This window comes from Colias eurytheme, chromosome 5, assembly GCF_061535395.1.
Source record: "Colias eurytheme isolate Ceu_HAF_F1 chromosome 5, ilColEury1 Martin Lab GWU primary, whole genome shotgun sequence".
In the NCBI taxonomy this organism is placed as follows: Eukaryota; Metazoa; Arthropoda; class Insecta; order Lepidoptera; family Pieridae; genus Colias; species Colias eurytheme.
Genome location: NC_142984.1, coordinates 8,436,958 through 8,455,932, shown reverse-complemented (window position 1 = coordinate 8,455,932; position 18,975 = coordinate 8,436,958). Strand labels below are relative to the sequence as shown.

The following is an 18,975-nucleotide window of genomic DNA, read 5'->3' as shown; positions in this document are numbered from 1 at the left end:
TTTATTTATTACAGCACCGATCGCGAAGTAATAACTAATAACTTAATTACACAAAACTAATCTAGTTACGTCACCTGTGTTGCCTCGCATGAATTATTTCCACTAAAAAGCCACGCCCTTGCAATCGATAATGGTATTTTTTAGTACAAGTTTTTTGGCAGTGTGTCTCCTTACGATATACTATACTATAGGTCAACGACTCTCTGCCAGGTGTGGTTTTACTTTTGAATAATTTACTAGATGAGTCTTAATTGGACTTCGTTGAATATAAAAAGTGATATAACTGTATTCAACATAAATTTTATATCATGTTGATAACGAAATAACTTTGAGATTTAGGTGCAAATGTTAAAAGCTGAGCTGTTGTGACTTAATTCTAGAATTAAAAAAAATTATAAATCACACGCTCTAAAACTTAATTTACACAATTTAATAGGTGCATATAAATGATATTCATTCTAAGCTTTAGGTGTATATAAATCTATAAAGGTAAATCTATAACGCATATAAATTTGTTACTTAGCATTTTGCTTACTGATGTGCTCATATCCATTTCCACCCCCATTTAACCTTTTCAGTCTATTTGTCGTGATAAAAATAGGTTCATATCATTCTCCAAGAAGCCAATTTTATAAGACGGTTCCGACTCATACATAGTTACGAAATAAACCGACATGCATTTATAATATAAGTACGAATGACGGAAGTATCATAAAAATCGAAAATGTGAATGTCTCTTCTAGGTTTTATTACATTAGTATGATTCACAAAGATAATAGAGCCGAATCGGCCGCGGTATAACGTGTCATTTTCTCATCAGACTATAGTTCAATGGGAAGCGATAATTATTTCACTATTTAACAGCTTGCTATGAACAAAACTTAATTTATCCATTCGTCATGGGAATTTGATTTATGTTATATTGTATTTACTAGTTTTCAAGATTACGAATACGTCGCCCTTTAAGTAACAAATATAAACATAATTGAATAATTGCTTTAAAATTTCATGGCCGTTTTATCGTTTTATAACGTATAATGTGAGAGAAAAACACATTTCCGCTGACAACTTATCTCAAATTATATTTTATACTAGCTTATTTTTAAATGTCGTCGTCGTCAGCCATTGGACGTCCACTGTTGGACATAGGCCTCCCCCAAAGACTTCCAGAACGGCCGATCACCAGCGGCCTGCATCCAGCGGCTCCCCGCCACCTTGATCAGGTCGTCTGTCCATCTTGTTTGTTTCTTGTTTTATTTTTAAATGTATTAATATGTAAATGCTCCGTATTCTTTTATCTTGAAAACATTTTTACATTTGCACTTCAAGTCCATGAAATTACAACATTAGTTAACAAAATGACCTTTGCTTTGCAATTACAAACGACATCACAAAATCATATGTCAATAAGACCCCATTAAAAAGGTTAATAAACACACTCCACCTAAACAAGTGGATACAAAACATAATACTACAGACATGCCCTAACGGCGTGTTTAATGTACTATGATAAGCAGGCAGCGGCTGTAATGAATTTTTTTACGTTGACACGTGAATGCCACTAATTTTCCATCAGGCAAGCCCTACTCGGTACACCGTATAATTTGGTGATTACAATTCTATTTCTTCTATTTATAACTTGCCGCTCGGCATTTGTAGACGGAGAGATGAATAAATTATTTATTGCGAAATAACATTTACAATTTCCTATGTTCTTATAACGAGGCCTATGGGTACAAACTAAGAAAGTATGAGTTGACAAATATAATATTTAATGTACTTTATTGAGTGAAGAAATTATGTTCAAATTTTTATTTTTATTTTCTTCAGGTTTCTCTACTACTCACATGAATCTATAATTTTTTAATCATTAGTTTCAAAATAGTGATACATAATACCACTATATAATATCAGATAATATTACAAATTATATTGCACTAGTAATGATGGAACATGCAACTTAGTTAGGTAACAAAGTTATAAACAGAGTAAGCTTTCAATACGCGCATATATTGTTAACCTAAACACAATACTATCTCTCAGACTACACAAGTAATAAATTACATGTATTCATCTGGCCGGTACCTCTGTACGTCTGTATTCCTCTCATAATCACACGAAAATTGATGCCTACGAACAATGAGATGATGTTAGTTGCAGTTTTAGCTGGCATTATCTTACGTGCGGCGCACTGATTGGATTCGATTATATGCATACAATTTTGTAATAATTCAAACATAATATAAGAGAACATTTGAAAGAATGAACACTTTGTATATTTTAAATTCTAATTTCATTTAAAACTTAATTGATAGGAGAACAAACTTTTATCTTTTTATTGCGAAAATTCCTGCCTTACAGAGCTCATGCTTAAGTCAGCATGTACATACTTATCATAAAAGTCTTTTCAGTTTAAACCAGAATCAACCAACGATATTAATGCTGGTATGTTGCTATTAGTTACCAAATTAATTCTAATAGAGCGCGATACATATCAAAACGTACATATTTCAAAATGAACTCAAATAAATCACAGTTTAACCTTAATCTGTAATCTAAATCACACATTCAATACAAATTAATAGTTGAAATTAAAAATAATTAAAAATATCTCTGTAAATTAATTGCAGGTTCTTCTTAATATTAATTACTTTTAAGCCGTTACGATAAAGTCAATGCCTACGTGAATATGACTTTAAATAAATCACTTTTACGACAACACTCAGTGTTTGAGAGCTTTTAATATTACGATAAAACTTCCTGATTTTAAATCAAGCGTTCATGTTTTGCTGACAAACAAAACTGGTTTAAATTCTTTATATAAATTTCTACGCGTGCTGTTAAGTTCCTTTATAACAGCCGAATTAATTTTGATGAAATGTTGAGCTTTTGAGTGAAAAATTTATGGTTTATATTAAAAATTTAAGTCGGTAGATAGAGTTGAAAGGTCACCTCTAGCAAAGAACAATTTCTACAGGGGTATACAAAAATATAACAATAATAAAGCAAAATTAGCGATCCTTAGTAGGTATTACATGTATCAACAATTCTTACGTAAGTATTAAAAAGCTAAAAGCTTGACAATCAAACGAAACGACAATTACGCAAGCATCGTAACTGATAACTCCCTTACATGAACAAAACCACATTCCGGTACGTCTTACAATAATCAGCACTCTCGTATATTTAAAACCAATTATCTCAAAGATATTAAGTGTAAGGTATATCCGAAAGAAAGTTCCGATAAGCGAAAACACCATTACGACAAACATAAATGAATTTATTTGACGCGACTGAAACGTAGCGAGTCGGGCAGCTAAAGCCGGCTACTCACTTACCAGCCGCAGGGGCAATATTGGAACAATCTCGGTTGGACGGCGGTTAGAACAATTTCAGCTGTTCTCTAAATTGCCCCTGCTTGCCTTGACATATCACAATTAAAGAGCCAATTAAGGGTGCAATTCCAATATTGCCCCTGCAGCAGGTACGTGAGTAGCCGGCTTAAGCTTTTATATTTACGAGCAATTAAATGAGTGGTGATGCAAATATAAACCGGAATGATATTACTTTCGATCATTGTAAGTACTGAACGAAAGTTGTGAGCGAATACAGATGCTTGATGGATGCAGAAAGGTAATACGAGTATAATGACGACTTGAAGATGATGTAAGGTTCATTCAAGCTAAGATAATGCCGCCTTTTTATGCAAAAATAAGCTTATTTATAATCATGGATTATGCTTATTGAAAATACAAATATAAATTACTCTTTATTTAAGACTTAACAGCAATTTTTATCAAGTTCGATCTAGTCTCTGGATGACGTACTAAGAAGTTAAACTTTAACAATGGGACACCAGATAACAAGATTAAAACGTCATGTTCTATCAAACGAAAAAGTAACTGAATTTGGTATAAATGTAATTAAATCTATAAAAAGGAGGGTCCGTAGCTACTGGTGTCAGCCGGTCTAGGCAAAGAGCCGGTCTAATTCCTCGCCATCAGATATGTTTGAAGCGTATTAAGCAATCATATATGGTAAACTAACTGTTCAAATACTGTCAAGAAAAAAAACCCTGTTCCCAAACGCATTTTCACACAGTTTCGTTTTCGCGGCATCACCAGTAAGTGTACAGAGGTTGCATTGTCCACCGACCGTTAGCATTCCAGTGCGGGGCGTCATCACGAAATCTGCATATTCATCGCATCCACTAACTGGATGGACTCCAAACGGTTATGGGTCTATCTAGCCGAGACAGGGGTATTTATGCGTGTGTGATCCGCTTAAATTAGCTGTGCCTACTTTGAATGGGGTTGCGTGCTAGGTTTTGCATGTGATTTTAGTGATGTGTAAACTGCACTGTACTGCGTTATTTATCTTAACATGTAATACGTACGTCTGTTTATATTTTTTTGGGGGCCGAGTCACCTCCGTCCGTAGGAGTATACCCTTAACTCTGAAACCCTACACGTGGCCCCTGGGTGGTGCTAAACAGGTGACATGGTGGGAGACAGTCGTCGTGGCTATAATGACCACCCATCAGCTGAAGACGAGTCGCCAAGCGTCCGTGTTCCGACTCGATGAAGCTGATGTAGCCTTAGTGAAGACGGGTCGAGTCAGTTGCGCTTTGACAATCGGGACGATCTGACACACACTGAAGTTGCTGCATCTGGTGCCTAGTCATGGAGGTTAGCGGGATCCGAGGCACGGTGCACCGCTGGCCGACCGCTGGTCAGTAGGGGGCCCAAGTAGAGTGCTAGCCACACCCGAAAGGCTGCCCCGCCAACCAGCGAAAAATCCCAAGTTGCGCCATAGTGCCGGTTGGCGACCGGACGAGAGGGCCCTATGGACAACTTGGGGGGGCTCGGGCGTCCCCGCAGTCTCCAGACTAGTCCCCAATAGTGCGGCAACTAAGTGTGTGTCTCTGGTCCTGGTGTTAAGCGCCTCGACTCACTGCCGTCTTCATACCTACTTCACTCTCTTCTAATTCAACTATGAACAAGGCAAGATACAGGTATAAAGTTGCACAGCGGCAGCACTCCCTCTCGCTGAAAGTGGACCTAACTAACATCAGAGGTCTCCACTCTAATCTCGCTGCAGTCCACTTCCACCTTGAGACTCATAAACCGTGTATCTTGTTCCTCACGGAGACGCAGATAAGATGTCCGTCTGACTTGGCGTACCTGTCCTATCCCGGCTACACCCTGGAGCATAATTTTAAGGCTCGGTCAGGTGTGTGCGCGTACGTCCGAGATGACATCTGTTGTCGGCGTCTCCGGTATCTTGAAGACCCCCATTTTTCAGTGTTATGGATGCTGGTGGACACAGGCCCAGAGAAACTTCTCTATGCCTGTGTCTACCGGGCGCACAGCGGAGACCAGGAGACGATCAGGCTCACAGAGTACCTTAGTGAGGTGGCGGACGCTGCTCAACACAAATACCCTTCCGCTCAGCTTGTGTTACTGGGGGATTTTAATGCCCACCACCAGGAGTGGCTATACCCATACCAGTGCACTGACCTAGCTGGGAGAGAGATGCGTAAACTCTCCATTGCATTAAATCTCACCCAGCTGGTCCAAGGAGCGACGCGGGTTCCTGATGTTGAGAGCCACACAGCCAATTGCTTGGACCTTCTGCTGACAACAGATCCAGACCGTTACTCGGTGGCGATTTCTTCGCCGCTTGGCAGCTCCGATCACTGTCTGGTGAAATCTGTATCTGTCTACTCGCCGCCCGATCCCAGTCCTAGGGGCTCTCGGCGCGTGTGGCGATACAAGTCAGCAGATTGGGATGAGATGCGTTCCTTCTTTGCGTCTTATCCCTGGCGGCCTGTCTGCTTTTCTTCTGATGACCCTTCGACCTGCGCGGATGCTGTGACAGATGTGCTGCGACAGGGAATGGAGTACTTTATCCCATTCTCGGACGTGGCCATGTCCGGCAAAGCTCAGCCCTGGTTCAGAGCCGATTGCAGACGCGCTGAAGCGCTAAAGCATGAAGCATATCTGGCATGGGTTGATGCTCGACACCGCAAGGCCAAGGACGTGTCAGACAAGAAGAAAGCCTTCAACCGGGCCGCCAAGTCCTGCAAAAAGGCTCTACGGAAAGCTCGATTTGACCACGTTAGCCGTATAGGGAACAAACTGGCTTCTTACCCCTCTGGTAGCAAAGCGTTTTGGTCCCTAGCTAAGACGGTTGAATCGAATTTCTGCCGCCCCTCACTTCCTCCACTGCTGAAACCGGATGGGTCGCTGGCTCACACCGCCGTAGAGAAAGCGAACCTTTTTGCTTCTCTTTTCGCGGAAAATTCCCGTCTTGATCCCACAAATGCGAAACCTCCCAGTCTACCTGGATGCGAGGTGAATATGCCGGAAATTCGCATCCGTCAGACTGAGGTGCTTAAAACGCTGCGGAATCTTGACGTGAATAAAGCCAGTGGCCCTGATGGAATTCCAGCCATAGTTCTTAAAACCTGTGCACCTGAGCTTGCTCCTGTTTTGACACGCCTCTTTCGCCTGTCGATGACGACTGGAATAGTACCGAAATCTTGGAAACTTGCCAACGTGCAGCCCGTGCCCAAAAAAGGCAGTCGTGCCGACCCCTCCAACTATAGGCCAATTTCAGTCACGTCCATACTCTGTAAGACTATGGAACGTGTACTGAACAGTAGGCTCCTGGCACACCTAGAAGCGAACGACCTTCTCAGTGACCGACAATACGGGTTCCGCCGAAACCGGTCCACTGGGGATCTTCTAGCGTACGCCACCTACGTCTGGAGCGAGGCCATAGAGAATCATGGTGAAGCACTTGCTGTCTCCCTTGATATCTCGAAGGCCTTCGATAGGGTCTGGCATGATAGCCTAATTGGCAAGCTTCCATCCTACGGTCTGCCTACTGGTCTCTGCGCCTGGATCTCAGATTTTCTGAGGGACCGGTCGCTCCGGGTAGTCGTTGACGGCTGCTCGTCCGACCAAATGGCTATAAATGCCGGAGTCCCTCAGGGATCAGTTCTTTCCGCAACACTCTTCCTGCTACACATCAACGATCTGCTGAAACCCGGTATCTATGGGTACGCAGACGATAGCACTGTTGTGGAGAGATATGTATCCAGCGCGCGAGCCAGTACGGCACAAATCCAGTCTCTACGGGAGGCGATGGTTGATCGCATGAACTTGTCCTTACAGGCGGTCTCCGACTGGGGCGATGCCAATCTGGTCAAGTTCAATGCGTCTAAGACCCAGGCGTGTCTATTCTCCGCTAAACGGAGTCCATTCCACCTGACTCCGAATTTCCAAGGTGTGTCCGTACCGATAACTAACCACCTCGAGCTTCTTGGTATCACCTTAACGCCTACTCTGAACTTTGGTTCCTTCATTGAATCAAAAGCCCAAGTAGCCTCAAAAAAGCTTGGAATTCTGGCGAAGGTGAGACAGTATTTCAGCCCGGGACAGTTGCTCAACCTTTATCAAGCACAAGTCCGATCGTGCATGGAATACTGCTCTCACCTCTGGGACGGTTCCGCCAAGTACCAGCTGGAGGCGCTTGAGGCGATAGAGAGGCGTGCCAAGAGGCTCATAAACGACGATGAGCTAGTAGGCAAAAAACTCCAGAGCCTCGCTCATCGTCGCAGAGTGGCCAGCTTATCGGTTTTTTACCGGATACACTTTGGTGAGTGCGCTGCGGAACTACACGAACTTGTTCCGCCATCCCCGTTCTTCCACCGATCGTCGAGGCGCACAGATTCTAGGCATCGCCATATGGTGGACGTTCCATGTACCCGGACTAAGCGGTTCGATTCCACATTCTTTATTCGAACCGCTAGGGTCTGGAACGCGCTTCCTGAATCTGTGTTCCCCGACGAGTACAATATGGGGGTCTTCAAGAGAAGAGTGAACCGGTACCTACTAGGGAAGCGCGTACCATCTTAGACCGCATCTTAGCTTTCCATCAGGCGAGATTGCGGTCAAGCGCTTCCCTATCTTAAGTAAAAAAAAAAAAAAAAAAAAAAAATATAAATGGAATCATAAAGATTTCTTCTAGATATATAGATAAGATCTTCAAAAAATTTTTATAGAAATTAAAAAGTACAGTTTTTTTTGGAAATTATCCGAAAAATATAGGTACCTAAGTAATCAAAAAAATAATTTATTAAAGAATCAAAAAGGTAAAAAAGATCCCTACCTTCGATACTTATATGGTGCACATTCAGGCTTTACAAGATACAACAAGAGCTTTTACGAGCCAAAACATTGCTATCAAGAATGCACGAAGCATCTCAGATTTAGTACGTGTACAGATGACTATAACTATAGATACAAGCTTCAAAGCGCATCCTTAACAAGAGCCATGTCTGTACAGAGATAACGAGCTTCAAAATTCAGTTATTTCCTTGAAAACATGGAAAATCACGACTCCCATTTGCGTACCACACGCCCAGCATAGCTAACATCTGACCGCGTTAACTTACCACGTGACTGCGTTAACAATAAACTACCTATTGTACGGTGTGCTAAAAACTCCACTATGAATGTTTCCAAACATGCTAATGATTTGTTTTGTCCGTATTAGAATTACAAAGGGACGGATCTGTTTGAGAATGTTATTGTAATTAATGCAGCAGCAGTAGTTGTTATAGTTAGAGAATTTATATTCCTTATGAAGAGAATAATGTGGTAAACACTGCATGTATACCATTTGTAAAAATATGATAGTTATTACTTTTGTGAGAAATAAGAAAACATATTTAAGGATATTCCTGAGCTCAACATTGGGCATTGTGAAAATTTGATGGGTAATTTAAATTCTTGCCTGAAGATGGAGTAGGGATTCGAGAAGAAATATCTAAACAATATATAAAATAACTTCTGTTTGATTGTAATCTTTCGTTAGAATAACAATCTCATTCACTACACTCTAGCAAGATAATTGTTTATATGTCACACAAAGGCGCCTGGCCTGTGAACAACTTTCGCACCATTAACACAGGACGTATTTAAGACCGTTTAGCACTTAGCTGAGAACAAGGAAATCCGTCATACAAATACTTGTAAAGGGACTTCAGTTTCTTCGATAGTACTTGATCGTAATAAGGCTGTAATTTGCGATAGGTTCAATTATTAATTTTTCTCACGCCAATGTAGCTTCATTTATTTCAAGGTCAATCAAGTTTAACATTGTATGAGATTTGGAGCTCAATTTTCTTCTTTTTTATTTAATTATCTATATTTTTTTTATATTAAATTCATTATTCTGTTTATTCAATTCATTTTCAAAAAAGAAACCGATCTTCTCGACAAAAACTACATATACCAGACAAAAAAATCTAAGAAATCAGGGACAACAAAACAGTAAGGAGAAAGAAATCTAGGACTAGTCTTATTTCACTTCACACGTCTTATCCCATCGCGTTCGCAAATTGACATGCACAACAACAGTTTTGATTTTAATTACACCGCATAATTAATATAATTAATTACCGCATGATCCTAAGACACTATAGTTTATTTTGGAGTGAAATCCATATGATTAATGATTGGCACGTCTCCACAGTAACGTGCAGGCACCGCAGGAAACCTATTAGCTAGTGTTCACTTGATTTATAGTTGAGTACTTAAGTGTGACACTCGGTTTATATTTGAATATTCTCATATCTTAAGAACAAATATAGAGAAGTCAACATAAGTTGTTTATTTACAGAAAACAAGTGTAATATTGGTTATTTTATATAGCGTGTGTATAAATTCTCGTCTGCCTAACACTTTTCACAAAGTATGTACAATTATAAAAAAATTGGCATTTACTGCTCTAATGAAAAGCTCTGCAAATTAGTTTCTCTTCAATATATTGAATGCAGCCAACCTGCTGTATTATTATTTTACGTTTATAAAGAATAGACTCTCACGGATATCATTTTAGAATAAAATAGCCCTGCCATTGGTTACGCTCGTTGTTAAGTGCTAAAGCGGCGACGGGATAAGATATATAGTGAATCGTGGTTAAATGTGAAGAAGAATATTTTATTTAATACCATCATTGTACCTTATTATAACCGAATAAGGTTATAATAATGCATAAACATTTATCTATAAATTGCAATGATTATTTTCCTTGAACTTTGATACTTTCCATGAACTTGGTCTTTGGAATCATTTTCCTTTAAAACTTTTAGCAATTAAAAGTACGAAATAAATGCGTTATTGCGTGTAATGCGCATATAATAATAATATATGCCATAATAAGGCCAGCTACAAACTTTATAAAAAAAACACTATCTCGGATTTTTTGAAGTGAAAACTTCTTTGGACGGATGTTTTTTTTTAGCCCTTATATTCCATGCGTAAGACGGATACCATTCCAAAATATCAAACATGCTGAACGTTAATAATCAAGTTTTCACTTCTGCCGGCACTCCCGGAGTGCAACCCGTCTTTTTTTTTATAAAATTTCATAAACGAATTTAAAAATATAAGGCCATTATAAAAATCTAATTTCGTATTTAAAAACAAAACATTCCATTACCACCGCGCCGCGTCGTGTGCGCTAGTGTCGATTTTCGAGTTGCATCGAGTTTTTACAGCGCGGTCCAGTTAGCGAACGTGCAATATGTACGCTATGTGTGTCACCGGACGCGCGCCGAGATGAGCCCAAGTGGAGCGGACACTCGCAAGCCGCAACTGTTTAGGCTGAGAGAGACTTGCGATTGCGACTTGGATTTATAGGTATATAATTTATGATGATGCGAGTTCTGTTGATATCTACGTCACACATTCGTTTTGTTTCGTGTTTTGAAATGTAAACATACCTAATGCATCTTTTAATTTAGGCAGTTTGTTTTTGTTTATATGTAACTCGATTAATATTTAATATTAACGAAAAGTTGATAAACGATGCAATTACGACTAAATCTTTTTTTTTGAATTAACTTTTGTTAATTACATAATGTATTATATAAGTTAACTATATTGTAAATTTTTGCGATAAAAACTAATCATCTATCAATATTAGTTCTTATAAATACATATTATTAAAAGTTCTAATCTTTATTATAAAAATATTTACCTCTTCTTTACCTTATTTACATTTCCTTATATCTACAATAAATACCGAATCACCAATCGCTCGCGCATCACCAGCCTTACCGAGAAAGCTTCTTACATAGTTTTAAGAGCGATCGGTCACTTGTCGGCATTCATGCGACCCCAAGGACGGCACGTTTCTGGTTATTCTAGCTAGGTCGATTTTTTGTTCTACACGGAGCTAAACGGTATGTCTTTTTGGAATTTAATTTGCGCTCGCGATAACAATGTAAACATAGGTAATATTGTAAATAAATGGCGTAGAAGGAAGCAGAAGTTTCAGAATTTGTCGTTATTTACATAATTTGTTTTTTGACATGACAGGATGATTAGAACACATATGAATATTTTACTAACGGTAAATGCTGACGGTGTCTTACTTCCACTATCAATGTAATAATGTCGAGCTTTTACTTTCAATACAATAAATAATAAACATTGGAGAGTCTATTTAAATCACGGTCATGCAAAAAAAACATTCGTAAATGAATTTGCAAATAGAATTAGCATCGCTTCATTAGACATTAGTCATTACTTTCGACAGAGAAAGAGCTAAATGATTTCCAAATGAATTCTTAAGATTTTTTAGTAGATACGAAATTTCAGAAGAGGTCTATACTGTATATCATGTCGTGTTTTTATCTTTTTGGTAGTTTATAAAACAGATAATCTAATTTATTATATTTCAGAGTTATATTCCCTTTTAATGACTTGTGCTTACACAGAGTATGTGCCTACACCTAAACCTATTTCTAAACAGTTATAATTACCATTGGTCATTTCCTTTTATTTTAGTTATATTATTTAAAAAAAAATTACTTACACTAACTAAAGCTAATACGAGCCACACAACCGTCGTCCGCGATATATGTGAAGCGACTTTCGTCGCCATTTTAGACCTGAAACAAAACAATACATTTAGTAAGAATTAAGTAATATCTAAAGAAATATAATTATATACATAATCATATATTTCGCATTAACTATAAAATATTCCCCATTACAGATATATAATAAATAAAATTAATAAAATTCTATTACTAATTTCATCTAACACGGAACTTTTTTTTAAATTTTCATAGTGAAATATTGCAACGGGAAATATTCTAAATAAGAAAATTATACCTTGCGTCTTTACTATTTGCCACTTTACTAACTTCTTCACTTTTATTGAACCTTAGAAAATATCTATTCGCGCGATATATTTATTTATTAACCTCAAGCATTCCAAGCCGATAACTGAGACATACCCTACATAATTGAAACGTTCGATCGCAAATTATGATCAAAACCGACCTCAACCGGATTCATAGTTCACGGGAATGTTAGTATTCACCATGATTTACATAAGTGAAAATATCAGCATACACAAACTAGTTTGCCGACCAGCATTTGCTTTCCAACAGCGATTACTGTCGCTGTCACCGTCTCGTAATTCAAGGCTACTGTTTATTTTCTATTTTATTGCTATTTATTATAAGCCATTATGGTGTATGATAGTGCAATATCAAGATGGAAAAGCGTTTGATGCGGCTGTTTCACAGAGTTATGAGGTATGCGACGTCGACATAGCTTTTACAATCGCTAATTAGATTCGTATATTAAGACTATTTTTGATATCATACCTAATAGGCCAGTGGAAATTAACATTAAATTCGCAAAGCACGATGTAGATTTGAATTTTTGGTATGTTGTTTGGATCAGTTAGGGTGATGTAAATCCCAATTTGCAACTTCGAAAAATTTGTGCTCGCTGCGCACCACGTGATAAACTGCGAAAATTTTGGACTTTTTTCACTTTTTGCTCTAAAAGTCATAAACTATGCGTTTCCGACAAGTATGATTCAGTACATAAATTAAGGTTATTAAATTTGCAACAATTTAAGCCTAACCGCAGCTCTCTAAACCTTATAACGACTAAACTGTGGCCATGCGAAGATGGTTCATTTTTCCGGAAATATTGAAATTTTTAGTTTTGCTCCCGTTTGAAGCAAAATATTGGCAAAAACCGCTCGTTCTATGAGAAGTTCGTATAATAAAGTTGTAGTGCATTTAATTTTCTTTCATAAGAGCATAGAACAAAGTCTGTGAGACAAATATTTCACACACAATATCTGAAAAACAAAAAGAAGGTAGAAATAGATTTTTAAAGAATTGAAACTGAGAGCATATAAAATCATAAAAAGAATAATACTTTTTCATTTGCAGGATAGGTAATTAACAAAATTACAAAACTTGGGAAAGTAGGAAAAAAGATTATACGCAAATAATAAACTGCGAAAATTTTGGACTTTTTTCACTTTTTGCTCTAAAAGTCATAAACTATGCGTTTCCGACAAGTATCATTCAGTACATAAATTAAGGTTATTAAATTTGCAAAAATTTAAGCCTTACCGCAGCTCTCTAAACCTTATAACGACTAAACTGTGGCCATTCGAAGATGGTTCATTTTTCCGGAAATATTGAAATTTTTAGTTTTGCTCCCGTTTGAAGCAAAATATTGGCAAAAACCGCTCGTTCTATGAGAAGTTCGTATAATAAAGTTGTAGTGCATTTAATTTTCTTTCATAAGAGCATAGAACAAAGTCTGTGAGACAAATATTTCACACACAATATCTGAAAAACAAAAAGAAGGTAGAAATAGATTTTTAAAGAATTGAAACTGAGGGCATATAAAATCATAAAAAGGATAATACTTTTTCATTTGCAGTATAGGTAATTAACAAAATTACAAAGCTAATTAAATTTGCAACAATTTAAGCCAAACCGCAGCTCTCTAAACCTTATAACAACTAAGCTGTGGCCTTTCAAAGATAGTCAGTTTTTCCCGAAAATTTCAAATTTTTAGTTTTGCTCCCGTTTGAACCAAAATATTGGCAAAAACCGCTCGTTCTATGAGAAAGTCGTATAATAAAGTTGTAGTACATTTAATTTTCTTTCATTAGAGCATAGAACAAAGTCTGTGAGACAAATAGTTCACTCACAATATCTGAAAAACAAAAAGAAGGTAGAAATAGATTTTTAAAGAATTGAAACTGAGGGCATATTAAATCATAAAAAGGATAATACTTTTTCATTTGCAGGATAGGTAATTAACAAAATTACAAAGCTAATTAAATTTGCAACAATTTAAGCCAAACCGCAGCTCTCTAAACCTTACAACTTTATTTTATGACCTTCTCATAGAACGAGCGGTTTTGCCAATATTTTGGTTCAAACGGGAGCAAAACTAAAAATTTTAAAATTTCGGGAAAAACTGACTATCTTTGAAAGGCCACAGCTTAGTTGTTATAAGGTTTAGAGAGCTGCGGTTAGGCTTAAATTGCTGCAAATTTAATTATCTTTGTAATTTTGTTAATTACCTATCCTGCAAATGAAAAAGTATTATCCTTTTTATGATTTTATATGCCCTCAGTTTCAATTCTTTAAAAATCTATTTCTACCTTCTTTTTGTTTTTCAAATATTGTGAGTGAACTATTTGTCTCACAGACTTTGTTCTATGCTCTTATGAAAGAAAATTAAATGCACTACAACTTTATTATACGAACTTCTCATAGAACGAGCGGTTTTTGCCAATATTTTGCTTCAAACGGGAGCAAAACTAAAAATTTCAATATTTCCGGAAAAATGAACCATCTTCGAATGGCCACAGTTTAGTCGTTATAAGGTTTAGAGAGCTGCGGTTAGGCTTAAATTGTTGCAAATTTAATAACCTTAATTTATGCACTGAATCATACTTGTCGGAAACGCATAGTTTATGACTTTTAGAGCAAAAAGTGAAAAAAGTCCAAAATTTTCGCAGTTTATCACGTGGTGCGCAGCGAGCACAACTTTTTCGAAGTTGCAAATTGGGATTTACATCACCCTAACTGATCCAAACAACATACCAAAAATTCAAATCTACATCGTGCTTTGCGAATTTAGGGTTTTTTAGTGTCGATTTCTACTGGCCTATAACCCACAGACACTTATTCAGATACCACCTATTAATTTATTGGCCCAGTTTATTCCATTAAATTCGAACCCAGATTTCTAAGTCTAGATCAATATAAGATACATCTATTTAACTTAAAATAAAAATTGCTATTAATATCAAAATAGCTGTAAGTCACATAAAAAAGCTTTCTCTCACATTCACCAGGTAAAAATACTTCAACGTGAACGCGATCGTAGAAGTGAATGCAACATACCACTTGGCATCTTTTTCTATGATAATTACGTTAATTATTATTCTCTACCACTGACATGCATGTTTCACAACAGTAGTTAATAAAAGCTTAGCATATACATAAGTATAATATTATACACGCTTAAATGTTGACATTAACCGGCCAATAATCGTTTCCCGATGGTAAAGTGATAATTATTTTCTAAAACTAATCAGTACTTGGATCATATTGTGGTCTGTGGATAATGATTACTTTCGTAGACTATAGAATATACAAAGAGGACTTTAATATGAAATAATGAAATATACAATAAAATATTGTGCGTGAAATTGAATAACATAAACATGCTTGAAATATAATTAAATTATTTATACCTCGAGTTACCTGTGGTTACGATGGAACAGTCCTATGGTTTAACTAATTGTGATGTTTTAATCTCTTTCGTAATATTAACACAAACAGGTACTTTGGATTTATATCTCCCAATATATGTTACTAAAGCCTTACTAAAGCACATTCATTAATAAAATATATTTCAGTATTTTAATTAATCTTGAAGGAATAACTCTAATTGAATCTAGCATTGCCTAAGTGGGTGGGATTAAAATCGATTAGCAAACATTCGACGTACATATATTAATCCTCCTAACAATGCAATCTATCTACGAGTATTTACATCAACAAAGGGTACCACTGCTTTGCCTCATTTATCATCTAGTTCATAAAATCGATTTGCGATGTATCGAGTGGAGCGGCCGTTGTTAAAAATCGTTTGTTTTTTGCTCGAAACGAAAGTGCATTATTATCGGTCGGAATGCGTGTCGAACGAGTGTGTTCTCCCGCCTGATTAGTTCAATGATGTGTTTCATAGCATCGAAAATGCTTTAGATTAAGCGAATTTTTAAGTAGACATGAACGCATTCCAGTTTGAAATATGCTAACGTATTATAAATGTGAATGTGAAATAGAAATAGAAATAGAAATAGAAACACATTTATTCCCAAAAAAATGATACAGTACATTAGATACAAAAAATACTTATAACTTAAAAAACAAGGTATAACTGGGTAAAACAATATATTGTGTAGACGTAATAATATTATATTATATCTGTATCACCTCAGGGAAAAGGATTACTGACTCAGCATGAATGTTACAGCTGAGGCTGTAACGCTGTTATTCTGTCAGCATCATATAAGTAGAGAGGAGTGACTAATAAAATAGGGTATAATTTTAAAGAACGGACTAAATTATGCTATACAGTATTACAATAAAGTAAGAAGATTTTGATGTATGAAGTATGTAACATAGTTTGCCAGTCAGAACGTAAAATCCGCTGAGTGAGTTGAGAGGAAACGAATCAGTAGGTAATAAAAAATAAATAGTGTGTAATAATGAATTTATGTGTAATTTATGAATTTATATTGCCAACGCCAAGTACGTAGAAGAAGTTAAAGACATCCTTTCCAGAACAATAATATATAAAACGTAGAATATAGATAAAGTAAAAGAAGGACACAATTTTAATGAATATCAAGGAGGTTATAGTTTATAGTAGATATTATTAAACACAGAAAATAACTATAGGTATTTATGTAGACTGTTTTTGAATAACGAGAAAATAAGCTTTCAACTTCTTTTTAAAAGTGTCCCTTGATTGAGAATTTCGAATAGGAGGCGGGATATCATTCCAGCATTTCGTAGCAAGAAATCTAAAACTTCCTCTAAAGGCGGCTGTTTTGTATTTAGGCACAGAAAAAATATTTGTGCATGACCTACATTCACTCGAGGCTTTGGAGGACCTCCATAAAAGTTTATCATATAAATAAGAAGGTTTTTTAAATTTAATAACGTCAAAAAGGAGACTGGCAAAGTAAAGTTTTTGACGGTTTTTCATGTTAAGTAGGTTATGCATGTTTAGGTATGGTGAGATATGTGTTCTTGGAGGAATCTGAAAGCAATATCGTGCACAAGCATTTTGCACTCTCTGAAGGAGACGTTGTGTTCTTTGTAGCAAACAAGGACCATAAACTGCCAGAGCATAGTTTAGTTTGGACAAGACTAGAGTTTCACATAGGCGAATGCGCATATCTTCACATAAGAAATTACGAATTTTATATAAAACTTTAATACGATAAAAGCAATTTCGAGTAACGTTTAAGACATGGGCTTCAAATTTCAAATTATTATCCATTTCAATACCGAGGTTGCGCACCTGATTGACACATTCGAGAGGTAAGTTATCGATACAAATTTTAGGTTTTAACTGTGATAAACAATTGACCTGTTTTTTGGAACCAACGATCATGAATTTAGATTTTATCGGATTTAACACTAAAGAGTTATTATTAGACCAACATGAAATATTATTTAAATCCGAATTAAGTTTCGTGATAGTCTCATCAAAATTGTCCCTGCTGATAGGAATGAGAAGTTGAAGGTCATCGGCATATAAGTGAAATTGACAATGTTTAATTGACTGTGTAATGTCTGCTGTGTACAATATAAACAGGATAGGCCCTAAAATACTACCTTGAGGTACTCCTCTGGTAACTTTCATAGATTTTGAAAGTATATTGTTGCCATTAGGATTACGTAAAAGAACTTGTTGAGTACGATTTTCCAAATAGCTTTTAAACCAGTCAACAGTATTTGAGTCAAATCCGTAGTACGATAGCTTAGCTAAAAGGAGGGAGATGTTAATACTGTCGAAAGCACGAGAGAAGTCCAAAAGAGTTAGGACAGTTCCAAAGCCTTTATCTTGAGATGCAAGAATTTTATCAATAACATCAAAGAGAGCTGTTGAGGTCCCATGTTTAGCCCTGAACCCTGATTGTAGAGATGGAAATATGTTATTGGATTCACAGTAATGCACAAGCTGCTTTTGAACTACTTTCTCTAGTATTTTCGACAGGTAGGGCAAAATACTAATCGGACGTAGGTCCTTTAAATCTGAACAATTGTTAACCTTGGGGAGGGGATGAATTAAAGCATTTTTCCAAAGAGAGGGAAAGACACCTGAAGCAAGCGATCTGTTGATTAAATTGGTTATGAATTTTAATGAATGAGGTAATGTCAATATGATCATATCTCTATTAATTTCGTCAGACCCCACTGCATTTGAATCAATTGATAAAATAATTTTAGCTATGCTGTCTTCACTAACAGATGTAAACGAAAATGTAGCGTTTGAAAATTTTTTTGAATTAAAATGGAGAACTGTATTTGTATCTGCTTTGTTATCTCCTGGAATATTGAGAAAATGAGTATTAATTTTATCGGGGTCATTAAAAGTATGTGGTAGTGATGTGTTAGATTTAAAGTCAGGTAGAACAGATCTCTTTAGATTTTTCCATAATGCTTTTGGGTTGTTTAAATTACTGTTTATATTATGATTAAAGAATGCCCTTTTTTCACTGAAAAAAGCACAATTGACTAACTGCTTGAGACTTTTGTAAGCTTCTTTATGGACATCCGATTTTGAATCTTGATATTTTCTGTGTGCTTTATCGCGTAAAGAAATCATATACTGCAAATTGCTTGTGAACCAAGGTGGAAGCGGTTTTCTGATAATTGAAGTTTTAGTGGGTGCATATTTATCGAACAGATTAAGAATGATACCATTGAATAATTTAACCGAGTCATTTACGCAATCCTGCTTTAGAAAGAGATCCCAGTTGATAGAATTTAAATCAGAGTTAAATGAACTAATAGGTATATTTTTTAAGGGACGA

The 18,975-nt window shown here is 36.5% G+C and overlaps 1 protein-coding gene across 1 annotated transcript in view; it reads right to left on the bottom strand.

Annotated features, from left to right (window-relative positions):
- Positions 1–18,975, bottom strand: part of m (zona pellucida domain-containing protein miniature) — an 86,981-nt gene that overhangs the window by 45,768 nt on the left and 22,238 nt on the right. The window contains exon 3 of the mRNA XM_090102038.1: positions 11,896–11,971. Within this exon, the coding sequence (XP_089958164.1) occupies positions 11,896–11,971 (76 nt within the window). The remainder of the gene's footprint in view (positions 1–11,895; positions 11,972–18,975) is intronic.